The sequence below is a fragment of the Balaenoptera physalus genome (genome assembly GCF_965194825.1).
Source record: "Balaenoptera physalus genome assembly, chromosome: 7".
NCBI lineage: Eukaryota > Metazoa > Chordata > Mammalia > Artiodactyla > Balaenopteridae > Balaenoptera > Balaenoptera physalus.
In genome coordinates, this window is record NC_138886.1 from 62,857,551 (window position 1) to 62,874,047 (window position 16,497).

A 16,497-nucleotide genomic window follows, 5' to 3' on the forward strand; every position below is an offset into this window, starting at 1 on the left:
ATTAAGATTAATACTAACTGAAAACCAACTGCACAGCACACTGACACAGTTTCAGTGTTGCATCCCTTAAAACCAGCACTAACAACTCGGAGAGCCTCCTATGCTCCTGCATGGTTAGCAAGGCTGCTTTCTAGAGAAACCGCAGTCAATACAGGGCAGCGTCATCATTTTACTTATAGAAATGTGAAAATATTGTGTAATAGGTCAAAAATGAAAATGAACATCAAGATGTGCAATAAGTGGTTTCTTTACAAACTTAGGAACATTGCTTCCTGTTGTTAGTTACCCAATCTTGAAGCCCATTTTAGGAGAAAACCATATACGTGCGTATTAGAGCTGGGAGTTGCAATGTTTTAATAATAGTCAACATTTTTAAATACTGAAAGTATTTTTAAACATTTTCCGTACAACTTTTTTCTTTTCTTTTTTAGTTAGAAGTGGGGAGAGAAGGTGGATTAACAAAATGCATTTTTATAAAACTTGAGATTTTCTTCTTTATTTTATATTTTCAATTTCCACCTTAATTTCATGAGACCATTTCCCCTTGGTTAGCTTTCGAATGATTTTTTTTCCTTTCTCTACTAACCAGTTGAGCCCATATTAATTTCTGCTCACATGATTATAAAATGTCAGATATCTTCAGGAAGAAAGACTGGATTTATCTATGCAAAGAGCCCTTCTCTTTGAGTTTCCTTCACAAAATGCAAAGAGAAAGGGAAAGTGATGCTAGGTTGTCAGTAAGAAAATCATTTCCATATGAGAAAAACAAATTTAAATGCTATTTTTTCCTACAGTTTTGAAGAGCCGGATGAATACAGCCCAGGAGGAGTCCACAGGACCAGTTCCACTCTCTTTGTAGCATGGGATGTAAGTGAGAAGTTGAGGTGGCTCAATTCTGGCAGCTAATTCAGGAGAGAACCATCAAAGTGACAGTGCCTTTTGTCCGCTTAAGGATGGCAACGGCTTCTTCATGTGTTACCCCTTCTAGACTCTGCCCGTTGACAGCAATGATCTGATCACCCCTCTTTAGACGCCCATCTTCAGAGGCTGCTCCCTGCAATTATAAAGTGGCTTGTTTACTTCTCAAAAAATGCTGCCTCGCAGTTACACAACAGAAAAAGATCCAAACGAGAATGTGAATTGCTCTGCGTGTACACACACATTGCTCTCAGCGCTCCACAGGTGCTCCACAGCCATTGAGCAATGATGAACAGACACAAAGGAAGCCTTTCTCCTAAATGGCTTCAGCACTGAGATTCCAATTTGAGAGAGAATTTAGCAGTCAATAGATTAGTTGGATGGCTTTTTGGCTGTTCAGCACAGCAGTTGGTAGGAACTCAAATTAATAAAGAATATTTGGGAATATGCTTAGTAGGAATGATTTCATAGAATCCAAGATTTTTTATCCTATAAAGAAGACCTACAGAAAGAAAACAAAGGATTAGCAGTTTTACAGGACAAAAGCAGTTTTATAGGACAAGGGCATGAGGGCCATCAAACCCAAAGGTTTGCAGAAGCACAAAAGCCCACATGTATGTTGACAAGGACAGGATAAGGCACAAGTCGTGCTAACTCTAATTCTAATTCCTTCTGTGGCTTTCAAAAGGCGGCTTAAGCTGCTTGATTCTTTACTTCCCAAGGGTGGACAGAGTCTTCATATTCCTTATGGGCCCTAAATGATTAAGACTAAACACAGACACTGCTGTTTGGAAAAGAACCTCATCTTAGGCATAAGTATAGTAGGCAATTATGCAATTAAATATAAGATTAAAAATATGGAAAAGTTAATGAGGAATCCATAATGATGAAACTCTTAAAATATGTTCTAACTAGCACGCCTTAAATAAATTGTTCCGAGGCTGAGAAAAAGGACTGCATGATTCTTCTATTTACTGGCAAATGCTGTTTGCATTTTTGGACATACCAATGGCTTTAAAAAATCTCATAAATTAAGCCTATAGCTAGAGAGATAGCTATAGCTATAGATACAGCACTTTAAATTGGTGAAAAATAATTTTTTTTCAAAATAATAGAATGAAACCTCCCTAAGTAAGCACTTTAAAGGACTATAATACTAATCAAAAGCCCCTGTACCAAATCTTTTAATGGGTTTAACATAATTTTGTTTCCTCTGTGCTGTAAAATTTTGAGAATCTGAATTTTCTCCTGCAGGAAATTTTGTCGTTCCTAAAAATTGTCTTAACAAAAAATTAACAATAATTATATGGGTTTAAATTATTTTAATAGCTTCACCAATGTTGTTAATAACTTTACTTGTATTCTAAATATTCTTACCAAAGAATGGGATGCTATATGATTATAACTATATACCAACAGTTTTCTTTTCTTTATTGAATCCCTTGAATGCAAACAGCTGATCTGTGGTAGGTGATAGAGCTGCCGGATACTCCTTAATATTTTTAGTAGTTATTTTTCTATTCCATTCAATGAAATGAAACTTGCAAAATAAATGCCCTATTAGTTATTCTCCTTATGTACTTTTCTGTGCCTATTTTATATTTCACAACAAAAAATGCAAACAGAAAAAATGTCAGGGCTCTTTAGCATACACATATTTAAAATGTCCTGTTTGCAAAAGACATTCAATCACATACAACTTGTTTCCAAAGGAAAACAATCAGGCCTGACTGTCTAACTAACGTTCATTAATAGTTTTATGTATATTGTCGAGAGTACCCATGGAACTTCAATTTGAGCCTATTTTCCTTTAAACATAGCTAAACCTCAAATTGGACAAAAATATCTAATGACCTATTCCTGTAGGGATTTCCAAAGGAAAATAATCAACTGTTAATCATTTGGCGTTACCTCAAGCCATAAACTAATAAGCCCGCTGCTGACCACTATTAATGAACGCTTAGGGGGGAAGAGGGTGGTTAAAATTTGCAAGCTTACCTTCGCAAACACTGTTTTAACATAAATGGGTAAGTCTCCGTGAGGGCTGCCATATCCTCCTACTATACTGAAGCCCAAGCCATCTGGTCCTCGGTCTAGTGTAATAGACTTACACTGAGGAGGTCTACAGTAAAGGGAAGAAAAAAAGAGTCTTCAGACTTTAAAAAAATATATATATGGCATATACATATGTATCTCCATGAATCTGTAAGTTATGGGTTAGCTGACATCCACCTAAAGCTAGTATAACTCTCTGTGTTACCAACAGTGAGTCCATCGCGGGTATTTTGGGGATGCTTAAATTGTCAGTGTGTGCTGTGCTATGTATCTTAAATTTACATAATCTAATGAAATACTACTTAACACCCTATTCTATTACTCATGTATACTACCCTTAACCTAACATATTCATGGCAAGCTCTCATTGTATAAAGCAGTTCCTTCCTTTTCCAGTTTATTTAAAGTGAGAGGCTAAACTGCCAAAGACTATGATGGAATAAGTCATAAACATCAGTATTCCCAAGCTCAGAGACAAAAATAGATGATAAGAAATAGAAAAGCTGCATCAAATTATGTAAAAATTCCAGAATGCTCCTCTCTTCCCCTCTCTCTATATTCTAATTCTGTGTACTCAAGTTTTGGGTAACTGTGAATTTTTTTTTTTAATCACAAGTATGATTCAATAAATGATTAGGCAATGTTGGAATTTTTAAAAGGATAGATTGACCCCCCAAGACTAAAATGTTCCCTCAAAAAACTCAGAGATGAAAATGTGGGAAGAGTAGTAGCATGCACGCATGTCTGCTTGTCTATCTACCTACCTACCATTCCATAATCGAAGAGTTTAGAAACACTTGGTTTTCATATTTTACACCTCATCTTCCAACATTTCACCTTTATGTGGGTAACAGGGACATACAAACCATAGTATATGAGCTCACCCTAAATCATCGTGAAATATACTGCTTGACGTCAGCCCAGCGAACGAAAGACTAGAGCTGGCGGGCTCCTGCTGATGACCCGTGACCACACTCACATCTCCTCCAGCAACCACCTGTACACAGGAGAAATATAAAGGGAAAAAACACACGCTCATGTGGCTAGGAAGACATCAGTAGTTTTTCTTCAAAAAGAGCACTGGGAATAAAATGTGTATTTTATCATCCACTTAATCATTTCTGTTAACATAAATGCAGGAACTTCATAAGGTCCAGAGGCCTCTTCAACTGACACTAAGAATATTCTACTAATTCAATTCTACCAAGTTCTTTGATGCTTTTCAAACATGGTTTCACATGCAACTGTTTTCTAAAGATCTTTAGAATGTAAGTTACTCAATCACACCACTTAAAATTTCAGCAATTAATCATTTCCTGCAAGACCATGAATTTTCCCCCTAAGATATAAAGTATGAAATGATAAATGCATCAGGATAAAAAGTGACAGAATGTGTTTCCTATGTACTTTCTTGGAATTCTCAATGTAATCATTTATGTTCAGGGGAAATAGTAAATACAATAATAGGAGATTTAATCATTTTATAGCTTTGACATTAAAGCTCATGTGTCCTCAAGCTACCCATATTCAGAAGAGTTGGGATAAAAATCTTACCTGCATTTCAATGGAGCCAGAGGCATTTTTCAGAAAGTTAACTGCCTGGGTGTGAGTCATCCCCTCAGTGGATGTGCCACAGATAGTGACGATCCTATCTCCAACCTGCGAGGGAGAGAAATAGCCATCTGCTACAACAGCCATGGAGAGTGGGATGATTTCCTTCCCTACCTTCCACACCACATGTATACTACTAATCAGCAATAGAAATAGAACCAAGGAAACGTCCAATTCCAAGCAGCAGCAACCACAAAGAGAAGCTGCAAGTAATGGCTGAGTTCTATCATCTTTGGTGCAATGGGCAGGGAATCACGCTTCCCTTTTCTTTGTTTCTCCTGGGTAAGACATTACTTCCTATTAAAAGAATACCATATCTGCTATCATTTGGGAACCAGAATTTCTCTGGATATTATTATTATACACATTAGCTGTGAATCTAAGTCAAGGGTTGGCAAACTACGGCTGACAGGCAAAGACTGGCCCACTGTTTATTTTGGTTAATAAAATCTGGTTGGAGGACAGACATGATTATTTGGCTGCTTTCACAAGGCAGAGTTGAATAGTTGCAACAGGGACACACATGTATGTCCTGCAAAGCCTAAAATATTCATCTCGTCCTTTACATAAAAGTTTTCTGACCCCTGTGTTACGCGTACAATCTGTTTTTAAGTGCCAGTCATAAATTTACATAGCAAAGGGAAATAGAACCATTACCGATTTAGACAGTATTTAAATAGTGATTATGGTTTGAGACCATTTTTAAGGCATGAGGCCATATAGATTTTACTTTATAGAGACTGAGTTACTTTAATGGAATATTCACATGATTTCAGAACTGGGCAGTTAGCATAAATTCTATCACAGTGCTCTACATACGCAAAATCCCTCAATTTTGAAGCAAGCTTCGTATAGTTTCACATTATAAGTCATGTTTACACTAAACTTTTGCACAACTGATAAACAAATGCAACATAAATGACAATTTTCAATTTAATAAAGTTAAATCAGCATTTAAACCAAAAAAACACATAAAGAAAAAATTTCACTTCATTCTGGCAATACTTTCTGAGAATACCTTCTGTTTCATTTTAACTTCTTCCACAGGGTTTCAAACAAGTAAAAACTATTAAGAAATAACTGTAAATCATCCCATTTCATTTACTTGAAAATCTGCATACAACAACAAATTCTCCTCTCTTTTAATTTTCTTCATCTTTTACCCAAAGCAAGCCCTGATGTGGCTGGATAAGCGGATTTGAAAGTTGACAGACATCTCAAACTGCCTGCAACAGTTGGCCAGAGTCAAAGGGTTTATAAAACCTTTTGACAGATTTGCTAGGGCTACCAGGGCTATTAGTAAAACTTACTCTGAGTTTCTGGGTCTGAGCTGCAACTCCATTCGGGTGCATCATTGCAATAAATATAGGAACGTCACCAAGCGGGCTGCCCACACCTCCAGCAATGCTGATCCCCAGTGAGTCAGTGGGTCCCTGCCATTGGACAGACAGAGTATTTTGGTCAAACTGATATTTTTAATTGGCTTTTGGTCTCTTTGGCACAATAGTCTATAGTTAACTTTGATCTTCTAAATGTGAGGGTGGAAAATGATGCCCAAGAAAACTGTATTACTTTATTTGATACAGGTCCTTAATGTGATTTAGAAAAATAAGCATCTGTTCAGGAGGTAAAAGAAATCAAAACTAAACGAAAATCATGCTATGGGGAATGAGGAAAATCAAGGAAGCTGATGAAGTGAAAAGGAATCAGAGAGACCCGTGTTCAAAGCCAGAAACCCACACTTACAAACGCTGGGATCTGGAACGAGTCCACTGCTTTCAATGAATCCCTAGATCTTCACGGACAAAATGGAGATTACCGTGCCTCTCACAAAGGGCTGCAGTGACTATTAAACGAAATGACGATGGTATGAAGTGTCTACAAGTGCGCTCAGCACTTCAATCTGCTTTTATTTTCCCTGTTGTGCATGGCTATCAGAGGAATCTGTTTCAGGAGAATGGGAAATCTCTGTTGAAAGCAAAGGCTAATTTACCCTAATATGAGAAGTGAGAGAGACCCGGCATTATTTTGCGTGGGGCTGGGTTGATACCATTTGTGGCGATAAACAGTATATCAAAAATGATTTTTCAAACAAGGAAATTCCGCAAAGACTACACTGGGCTATTTCCACTGCATATAATACACATTTTATCAGATGGTACTGTAAAATAGTAAGGCAGCTAACAGGAAAATACATAGGCAGATGCCTTTGGAGTCAACAGGGTTTATATTGTTTCCTCTCTCCCAAGTTACCTTTTTAATTTCAACTGCTCTTAATCCCTGTATTTCAGATGCCACTGTAAATGGGAAAAAGATAAAATATGGTTATTAGTGCATTTTTAATGTCAGTTTAAATTTTAGTTGATGTCTACAGCTAGATGGGACTAAGTGAGGTACCCTAATTTTTTTGGAAAGGGGGTTTCAAAGTTACTAGCACACATGATTAAATCTGTCTTACACAGGGACTTCCCAGTTGGAAAAATGCACACACCATCCTATTTCTTCCTTCTTATTTCAAGCATTGCTTATACAACTCCATAATCCACTTTGAATGAGTTAAGGACAGGATGTGCTTTGGATAGAAAGACATGTGCACAGCTGAGAGAAATAAAGTCATGGAAGCACTAAAAAGAATCCATGGACTTAAGTGCCTAAATTTCTAGAATATTAGTTACATTGCAAACAGAGACTGCCATATGGTTAGTTTCTTCAATTTGAACAACTTTCAACCAATGCTCCAAGCCAAAAAACCCTCTGCGCATCATGATTTCATGTAATTAAAACACAGGAGGATCATATTAATTTTATCAATCAAATTTTTTGCAATCTTCATGGAGAAAGAAAGCTTCACTTAATGGGATCTTCTGATATATTGGTGTTACATTAAACAGAAAAAGGGAATAAAAATCAAATACAACAATCTGCTTCGCAAGAAAAAGATTGCAGGATCCTGATTCTAATGTTTAGTATACCTCGTAGGGAAAACATCAAATGGGAAATACCGCTATAGGCACTACTTCATGCTCTTCTGAATTTTTGCACCTATACTAGGGTTTGGGATGATTTAGAGGAAAGAGAGCTTCAGAGGTAAAGTAAAACAGGAAAAAAATCACTGTTGATGGCCAAAATTCAAACCACTAAATCATGCTTAAAATTTCAATCCAATCTTACATGCATTCTTCTTGGAGCTGCTTTCCAGTGACTCAGATGTACTGGATCCCGAAAGTGGAAAAGTGAATGATGACAGGCTCCCTTCACTCATCTACAAATACATAACAGTTGTTTTAGAAAGTTTGGGAAGTAATAATACCCGCTAAATACCACTTATTTCAGAATTCTTTTAATGGACTTAGAAATACTTGTTAAGCAACAGTGGCATTTGGTAATTTGAAGGGCAATCAATATAGAGAGTTTCCACTGAGTTTTCTCTTTTTTTTTTCTTTTTAAGGAAGAATTTGTCCAATGACATAAATAAAGGTAAAAGAATGGATGCAATTGATTCCAACCTTCCTAAAATTTTAGTGGATTTTCATAATCTCACCCAAGCTAATCTTCTCTAAATTTAAACAAATGCTGTACATAGATGGGGACTTCAACAACTGCAGAATTAGGGCCAGTCGACAGCAAACAAATGGTAATCATTCAGGGGTGACTAGAGGTCCTTAAGGACAGGCTGATAAAAATGGGCTTCTGTCATCAGAAGGCAAGACAGGAGAGGGGCTTACCAAGAGGCTCCAGCTATCTCACACCATATTTTTATACGTGGTGGTGAGCTTCTACAGTTCAATACTGATTGATCAATGTTTGTTATAAAATACTTTAAACATATATTGTCTTTGTAGGCTTTATATGTATATATTAATCGGTTCACTTTTGAGATTATGGAAAAAGAATCATGTCAGAAAAGAAGAATGCTTGGAACTAAGTTCCTTAGAATGACTCACAAACTACTCAAGAGCTCCATCCACCTTGCTTGCCTGTCCACTCCCATCTCTTGTTCTTCCCTATCACAAAGTCTGCACCTCAGCCGCTCTGCCAAGCTGCCAGGGGGCCAGGCCTGTGTACATGATCCTGGACAGACTCATGGTCAGGGCCATCTTTGAGTTCCTTCTGGCCTATGGACTGCATTGTCCGATGAATCCCACAGCTACCCACCTGGCTGCTCTGAGAAGGTCTCCTCTCCGAATGGAATGGGCCAGCTTTGACTCTTCCAACTTCCAAGGTTACTGTGCCTAGGGAACACTGGGGGGGAAGTTGTTCGATGAAATGTTTAAATAAAATGATACAGTTAGCTTTAGGATTACATTTTACTCTTCAAGGCTGGGTTTTTGAAAGGCATTTTCCTTTTGGAATTTCCACGGGCAAGGATACCTCCAATCCTTTGTGGAAAAAGGCTTTTCTAAAACATTAAAACTAGTAAAAAAAATTATAACAACCAGCAGCAGCAGCAACACCCAGTGTCTGTCTTACTGCCTCATGATTTACATGGAGAGCGTGTCTGTCACGGCAAAGAGAAATGGAGAATCAAGCAATTATCTCACGAAACACACTAATTTAGATAGGCCAAATGAACTAAGTAACTCAGATCTTAAAAAACAAAACAAAAACAATAAAATAACCACTACCGCAACAGTTCGTTTTGCCCTCAATAGCGGAGGTACTCAGATAATTGGGTAAGCTCTCTACTGCCTCGCTGTACCTGAATAGATATAATATACAATACTTAAACAAGCCATATTGCTGTAAACACAAAATGAGAATTGAAGACAATTTCCCCGTGGTCCTTTGCAAATAAATCATAGGCATGCAAGAAATGCTATACAGTCTAATGTGAAAGTAGCACAATGAGGTGTTTGAGAACTCAGGCTTTTGGAGTCAGATACACTGGTTTAAATCCAGACTATGTGATTTACTAGCTGTGTGAACTTAGCAGATGTTTACCTTGATAAGTCTTTTACTCTGCATTTTAAAAACAGAGACCATTATAGGTTGTTGTGATAAAATAAGCCATGCACAATTCTTATCAAAGTGTCGAGCACAAAGCAGTATCGTCAATTGTGTTGCTTCCAGTTTTCTGTTATTACAAACAACACTGCAATGAACCTTATGTACGTGAAGTTTTTTGTGTATTGAGGATTCTGCAAGATGTTTAAATGAAGAAATAACAAGTCAAAACAACAACAAGCAGCAGCTGGAGGTACAAATAGCAAAGCTATATAAATATTTAAGGCTCTCATTATACACTGCCAAACTGGGTTTTTAAATGGTGATTTAACTGGTTCTAAAATTATTTAGGTTATTTTATGAATGTCTCCTTCTCTATCTTTGAGAGGTATGTATCTTACAGAGTTAACTATCATTGTTAATTTATCTCCTAAAAGAAGCTACTTCTCCTTAAAGAATTCTAATTATTTTTTGAAAATTGATAACTCTAAGAAGAAATGACAGACTCTAAGTGTGCTTTATTAATAACTAAATTTATATGTATATACCAGATCCTATGCAAACCACAGAGGTTTATAACAAGATGCTCACTTGAAAATCACTCCATGAAGCTAAGCTTAGCCACTGAAGAGGCTCCCACTAGCATCTGAGAACTCTGACATTTCTCCTGCTGTCAGACACTGTCATGAAGTTATGTGTTCATGTTACTGAACATGTGCCACGTGACATGGATACCGATGGCGATCGATTTTTAATCAACACTGAACTACACTTCAGGTCATAAAAACACGTTAGGTAAAGGAAAACAATGAGATAAACACTGCTTTATGTACTTGTAGGAACACAAACCCCCTCTGGAAACTGGAATATTCCCTGATAGGAAATATGTCTAAACTTCCACGAGTTGTATTTTTAAGTGACTATTCTATATTTTCCATTTTTAAAATGAGACTGGCTCTGCCTTTCCAGTCAGAAAATGATTCTTCATGGAGAGTTTACTCCATGGAGGAAAGAGATTTCACAATGTAAAATGTACTTAAGACTAGCAATGATACCTTGGGATGGAGGCATTATAATCATTGAAACAACAACAATAATAACTGTTGAAGGTACTGCCCGGTAAATCTGCATCACATTGTCTTCATTTCATAAGTATGACCCATCCAACTATGATTTTAAATGTCAAACTTTAAATAGTTCAATAGTTTTGAATCAGAATAAGATATGAACCAAACATTCTCTTCTGTCATTCAAAAAGGATAAAATCTTTCTTCCACATTCTTCATGTCTGGGAAAATATAAAGATGTCCAATTTAGTGCGCCCAGTAAGGGGTTAAGGAAGGGGCTGGGACAGGGCAGTCCAGAAAGCATGACTTCCAGAGGTGCCCTTCTTGCCTCCTATGATCTTCCGCCTTTCTGCTGAGTCCCTTTTCAAAGAGCACCTGTGCCAGGGAGGAGGTTCTTCCCTTAGGCCAGAGGTCATAAGAACAAATCCAAATATAAATATGGGCGGGCAGGGGAGAACCGAGGTTAAGACTTTTTTTCTCCTTTGTGGCCTGAATATGTGTTTTTCTTTCAAGAAAAGAGCCACACAGTAATCACGTTGTGATAAAAGATTTACTAAGAACACAGATACTCAGTTCATAATTCTTACTACTGCTAAATATATAATAATATAATAAACAGCTGATTGTAAGTTTGTTATTTAGAGATTTATCACTGAAATATGGTGTCTAATGTATAAATATGTCTTGTTTGAGAGAACATATTAGATAAATACTTGTTTGAATGTGGCCGCTCCTCCTTCTCTTACACTATTACACACGACCATTTGTGGCGCTGGATTTCTACCTTTAGCAGAGCTGCGACGGCTTCCTGGGTGGCGTGACGGACGTCTTCTCCATTCACCATTAGTATCTGGTCTCCCTGCATCAGCCTTCCGTCAGCATCTGCAATTCCTCCTTTCACAATGTCGGACACGAATACTCCAGTATCATTTCTGCAAACGTAAAATTTTGAAGGTCGACATTATTATTTTTTCCCAACTGTAATGCAATGCTCATTTAATGAAAGGCTATCATTTTACAACTGGAAATTTTACTTCTATTTTTATGACTTTAAAAGTTTTATTGTTTTCAGCAACACTGGTGCAACTATGAGAATTATTTTTTGTAATAAATAGTATCATGTCTTTACAATATTTCATAGATTGAACATATCTTTCATAAGCATATTTATTCAACAGTTCTACACTGTGAGTAGAAGTGGCTATTATACTCATTTTATGAGTCACACTTACTAAATGGCAAAAACAGGACTTAAGAGTCAGTCACTGGGAGCTAAATCTATTGTTCTTTCTACACCATAACGAAGCCTTGAATGGATATTGACCTGTGCCTACATAAATATGTTGCTATTATCACCAGTGCCATTAACGTTACTGAAAATAAATAATAGATATGTATCTCAAACTAAAACCATTTGTTACTCAAAATTAAGTACCATTGCTGTGATGTCTCTTCTTTTAAATCATTACAGGTCTAAGTTTCATACAAGATAGGTTTATGCAAAATCAACAAATATTCAACTTATTTCAATCTTCCTTTCATAAAAGTATAAATAACTCAAGGACTTCTTGTTGAGATACAAAGATAACTCTTAGCAGAAACATTTAGGAAAAGTTGAATTGTATCACTTGTTCTTGCCAAGGTCATGACCTCAAACAAGCCCTTTCACCATCTGATACTCTGCTTTCCCATCTTAAGAATAAAGGTGTTGGAACTTACTGGATTATATATATATATATATATATATATATATATATATATATTTTTTTTTTTTTTTTAGATTTATTGATTGATTGATTGATTGCTATGTTGGGTCTTTGTTTCTGTGTGAGGGCTTTCTCTAGTTGCGGCAAGCGGGGGCCACTCTTCATCGCGGTGCGCGGGCCTCTCACTATCGCGGCCTCTCATGTTGCGGAGCACAGGCTCCAGATGCGCAGGCTCAGTAGTTGTGGCTCACGGGCCTAGTTGCTCCGCGGCATGTGGGATCCTCCCAGATCAGGGCTCGAACCCGCGTCCCCTGCATTAGCAGGCAGATTCTCAACCACTGCGCCACCAAGGAAGCCCTGGATTATATATTTTTTAATATTAACTATATATACATATCTAAATAAATGAGGTACTTAATTTATGTACATTCACCAATCTACTACCCTGGCCTCTTAATTTACACTTTCTATTCCCTTCTGATGGTGTGCTCTTGTTCATGGTGATCCTTCTCCCTAGAATATCCTCGCCCACTTGTGTCAGACCAACTCTCACCTCTCATTTTTGGCTTCATCTCTGGCACCTCTTTATGTTTTCCTCATCTACTTCCCTTAAATAAGGTCATGCAGTCGGTCCCTTTCTCCTTTGCTTCCATGGATCCCCTACAATGCATTTCTGTCTCTCATCAACAGAGTCCTTTGTTGCAAGAATGTATTTAATGCTCATTTACCAAACAGAGTTTTTTTGAAGTCAGGATCCATGTCTTATTTAACTCTGTTCCCCAGAACCTAATGTATCTCCTGGCACCCAGCAGGTACTCAAAAATACCAAATGGCTTTTTGTCTAGTACCTTCAAAATCCCCCAAAATACTGACTAAAAAATTTCAGCACCAATGTCTTCTGATGTTCCACTACTGCATGGGCTGAAATAGCTACCTACAGAACACTAGCAGTTGAGAAAGATTCTACTACTGCTAGTACTCTTTAAAGGAATTTAAATTCAATCGTTTCCAAGAGGTCATTGCATTTGCCCTGATCAGTCATACCTTTTACCAACAATACTCAACCCCAAGCCTTTGCCCGGCTTCTTCTGCAGCTCGATGGTGAGGGTGTCGTACACATCCTCCTCTTTGTACGGGGCCTCATCTCTGTAGAGCGTCAGGCGCACCCTTTGTGGTGTTTGTCTCAGCACATTTATTGCTTCATCATGTGTGGCCTTTCTCAAGTCAATTCCATTCACCTGTACAGAAACGGGACACAGAGGGTGAGGAACCAGGTGAGTTGAGTAAAAGGAAAGATAGGGAGAAGGGAGAGAGGGGGAGGGAAAGAGGGGGGAAGAGGAAGGGAAGGAGGGAGGGAAAAAGAAATAAGCAAAGACCATCCTCCCTAGAGTAGCCTTTTCTCTGCTAGTTGTAAAGGTCAAATGCACAGCATTCTGTACCTCTAAAATCTGATCTCCAGCCCAGAGTCTTCCATCTTTACATGCTGCTCCTTCTTCGTAAACTTCATGGATAATAATGGCACCCTAAGGGCACAAACAAAACACACCCATGCTTTACACCATTCTCCCTAGGGAGGGTGAGCAGAAATGGAGTCAAAGCACACTTCACTTTTAGAGACAGTGGTAAGCGTTATACACTCACTGCATCTGTATGTGAGTCACATATCAAAATTGAAAGAAAAGCATAAGAAGATAATTTTTGCTAAAAGGCTCAAAGAAGCTTATATTTCTTTCACATGATAGGGAAGTTTAAAGAAAAAAATTATAAAATATATAAGTCACTCACACACGCATATATAATAGACATACATCACCTCATCACCTTCCCTATCCACAAGTGGAATGAATGCATTTTAAAAGCATTTTTGACATTTAGAAATTTTTATCTATAAATTATCCAAATTTTCAGATTTTTCTCAATATGGGTCTAACCCAAGAGTATCCAGTCAGTAAAAAGAAAATTAAAATATGGCAAGAACTAATAAACCCACAGAAATATTTTGAATCTAAAGGTCACAGTCAGAAGTATAAAGAAATATTATTAAGTCAGTGTTGGCTTACTCAAAATAAAAATCCCAGTACGCAGCTGAGTATCTGCCCTATACATTAAAATAACAAAGAATGATACATTTTCCTAAGCCTTTGTATTTCCTTTAATAAAACTGATGGAAATCGCCCTGACAGTAATCTCTCAGGGCTCACTGAAGAGGCTGCCTGTGTCTCTGGAGCATCTCGGGCTGCGTCCTCACCAGCAGTGTGTCAGACCCCCCAACGATGCTCAGGCCCAGCCCTGTCCGCCCTTTGGAAATCTCAATGGTTGTTTCACAGCCTGGGATGATGGGGCAGGTTGCAGGATCAGAAGCAAAGATTGCTGGTGTTGATGACCTGCTTGTACCTAAAAATAAGTCAAAAGTGAAATGAAATACAAACAAAAATTGATTAGAAGGCATATACATCAAACTCACCACACTGGGTGCCTTTGGGGGATGGAGCAGAAACATGGGCCCAAGTTGGGGACAAAGAAGACTATATAATTCCACCTTAATCTTTTAGTTACATTTAAAACTATCCAACAAATGATTAAATCGTCATTGTTAATTTAGGGTGGTGGGTACAAAATTACCTGTTATTTTATGCAGTATTCTGTATTTTTTTTAATTACTGGAGGTAACGGGTAAAAGGAATGAGAACAGAGAGTTGAACTGAACCTCTAGTTCCACTTTGATATTCTACGTTTCATGGGACCCAAACAAACTTCTTATGAAATTATGATTTGTAAAACTCAGAACTGAGATATGTGGTGGAGACCTAACTCACATTCAGGGAAGACGACAAAACACAAAGGACATCAGTAATTCTGGTCATGGTGCCTGCCATTCAGGGCTTTTTAGATTTTTGATTTGGTTTTCCTTTTCATCCTATCTTAGAGCATCTCTACTTATGTAATCAAATCTGAGCATACAAGCAACTGGATTTAATATCTGAGTTTATATGACATCAAGTGAGACCCACTTGCAGTTTCTTTCCTTGTGTCTCAATGTTTTATGAACTCGGATATTAAATCCTGGTGCATAAATGCTCAGAATAAAATAAATAAGATTAGATTATGAAAAAATAAGGAGAATATAATTTTATACTTTGTTTTATGAGAGTCTTCACATCATATGGTTTGTGATATACCAAAAAGCATAGAGCAAATGTCATATTTTGGGAAAGCTGGGATACTTGATAGATTAGCTTTAGAAAAAATGCTCTCTTTCTAGGAATCAGAGGCAGACTATTTTTTTGCTCCTGAAATGGTAAGAACAGGTGTAAGATATTTTCTTTTCTGTTATGTTTCCATTTAGCATTTTATATTTTTATAGACAATGCTATTTAGGGATCTACTTAAAAATGAAAAATGAAAAAATTTCCATATTTTTTTAACATTTTAGTGATTAGTCTTTCTAAATAAAGGATTGCTTTCATCAGATATTTATTACTTTAAGACTTTTTAGACAACAAGGTCCAACTGTATATAGCATAGGGAACTACATTCAATGTACTGGGATAAACCATAATGGGAACGAATATAAAAAAGAATGTGTGTGTGTGTGTGTGTGTGTGTGTGTGTGTGTGTGTGTGTGTGTGTGTGTGTGTGTGTGTGTGTGTGTGTGTGTGTGTGTAGCTGAGTCAGCAGAAATTAACACAATATTGTAAATCAACTATACTTCAATTAAAAAAAAGATTTTTTAACCAACTATATTACAAATGTTTTAAACTGCTGCTTCCTTAAAAACCTGTTCAAAAGAACTGAATGTTTCAGTCTGGAGGCCAAAAGAGATTTTTTTCCCCAGTTGCAGAAAAAAGCAATGTATTTTAAGTACTTTTTTTTTCAATGCTGCAAAGCTTGAAATTTATTCTTTTATTAAACGCCACTGTAATTTTTCTCAAAAAAGTAACTCAAAGGAATAATTTGCCTCAATATACTAGACTGGCATTTTAATGATACACGAAGGTTTCATTCCATGCTCTACATACAACTGTTTCATCTACTTTGACAGTTATCTACTACTTACACTCAAAGGATACAACTCATATCAACTACATATATGTGCATTTTTAAGAGTCTGATGTAGCACCAGGCAATGTTGATTTCACACCAGTGAAGTGGTATCACTGTATCCATTTTAAAATGAGAATACTGAGTCTTTGCGA

The 16,497-nt window shown here is 37.1% G+C and overlaps 1 protein-coding gene across 19 annotated transcripts in view; it reads right to left on the reverse strand.

The window, feature by feature from the left end:
• Nucleotides 1-468: 468 nt before the first annotated feature.
• Nucleotides 469-16,497, reverse strand: part of MPDZ (multiple PDZ domain crumbs cell polarity complex component) — a 355,494-nt gene continuing 339,465 nt past the window's right edge. For 18 of the 19 annotated variants that reach the window (XM_082470785.1, XM_082470784.1, XM_082470786.1 and 15 more), the window contains 12 exons: nt 14,550-14,695; nt 13,741-13,824; nt 13,346-13,539; nt 11,380-11,527; nt 8,740-8,826; nt 7,756-7,846; nt 6,838-6,881; nt 5,895-6,017; nt 4,528-4,632; nt 3,858-3,970; nt 2,917-3,040; nt 469-1,054 (listed from right to left, as the gene is read on the reverse strand). In XM_082470785.1, the coding sequence (XP_082326911.1) occupies nt 908-1,054; nt 2,917-3,040; nt 3,858-3,970; nt 4,528-4,632; nt 5,895-6,017; nt 6,838-6,881; nt 7,756-7,846; nt 8,740-8,826; nt 11,380-11,527; nt 13,346-13,539; nt 13,741-13,824; nt 14,550-14,695 (1,406 nt within the window). In that variant the 3' untranslated portion in view covers nt 469-907. The remainder of the gene's footprint in view (nt 1,055-2,916; nt 3,041-3,857; nt 3,971-4,527; nt 4,633-5,894; nt 6,018-6,837; nt 6,882-7,755; nt 7,847-8,739; nt 8,827-11,379; nt 11,528-13,345; nt 13,540-13,740; nt 13,825-14,549; nt 14,696-16,497) is intronic. The other variant, XM_082470776.1, reaches the window with a different exon arrangement.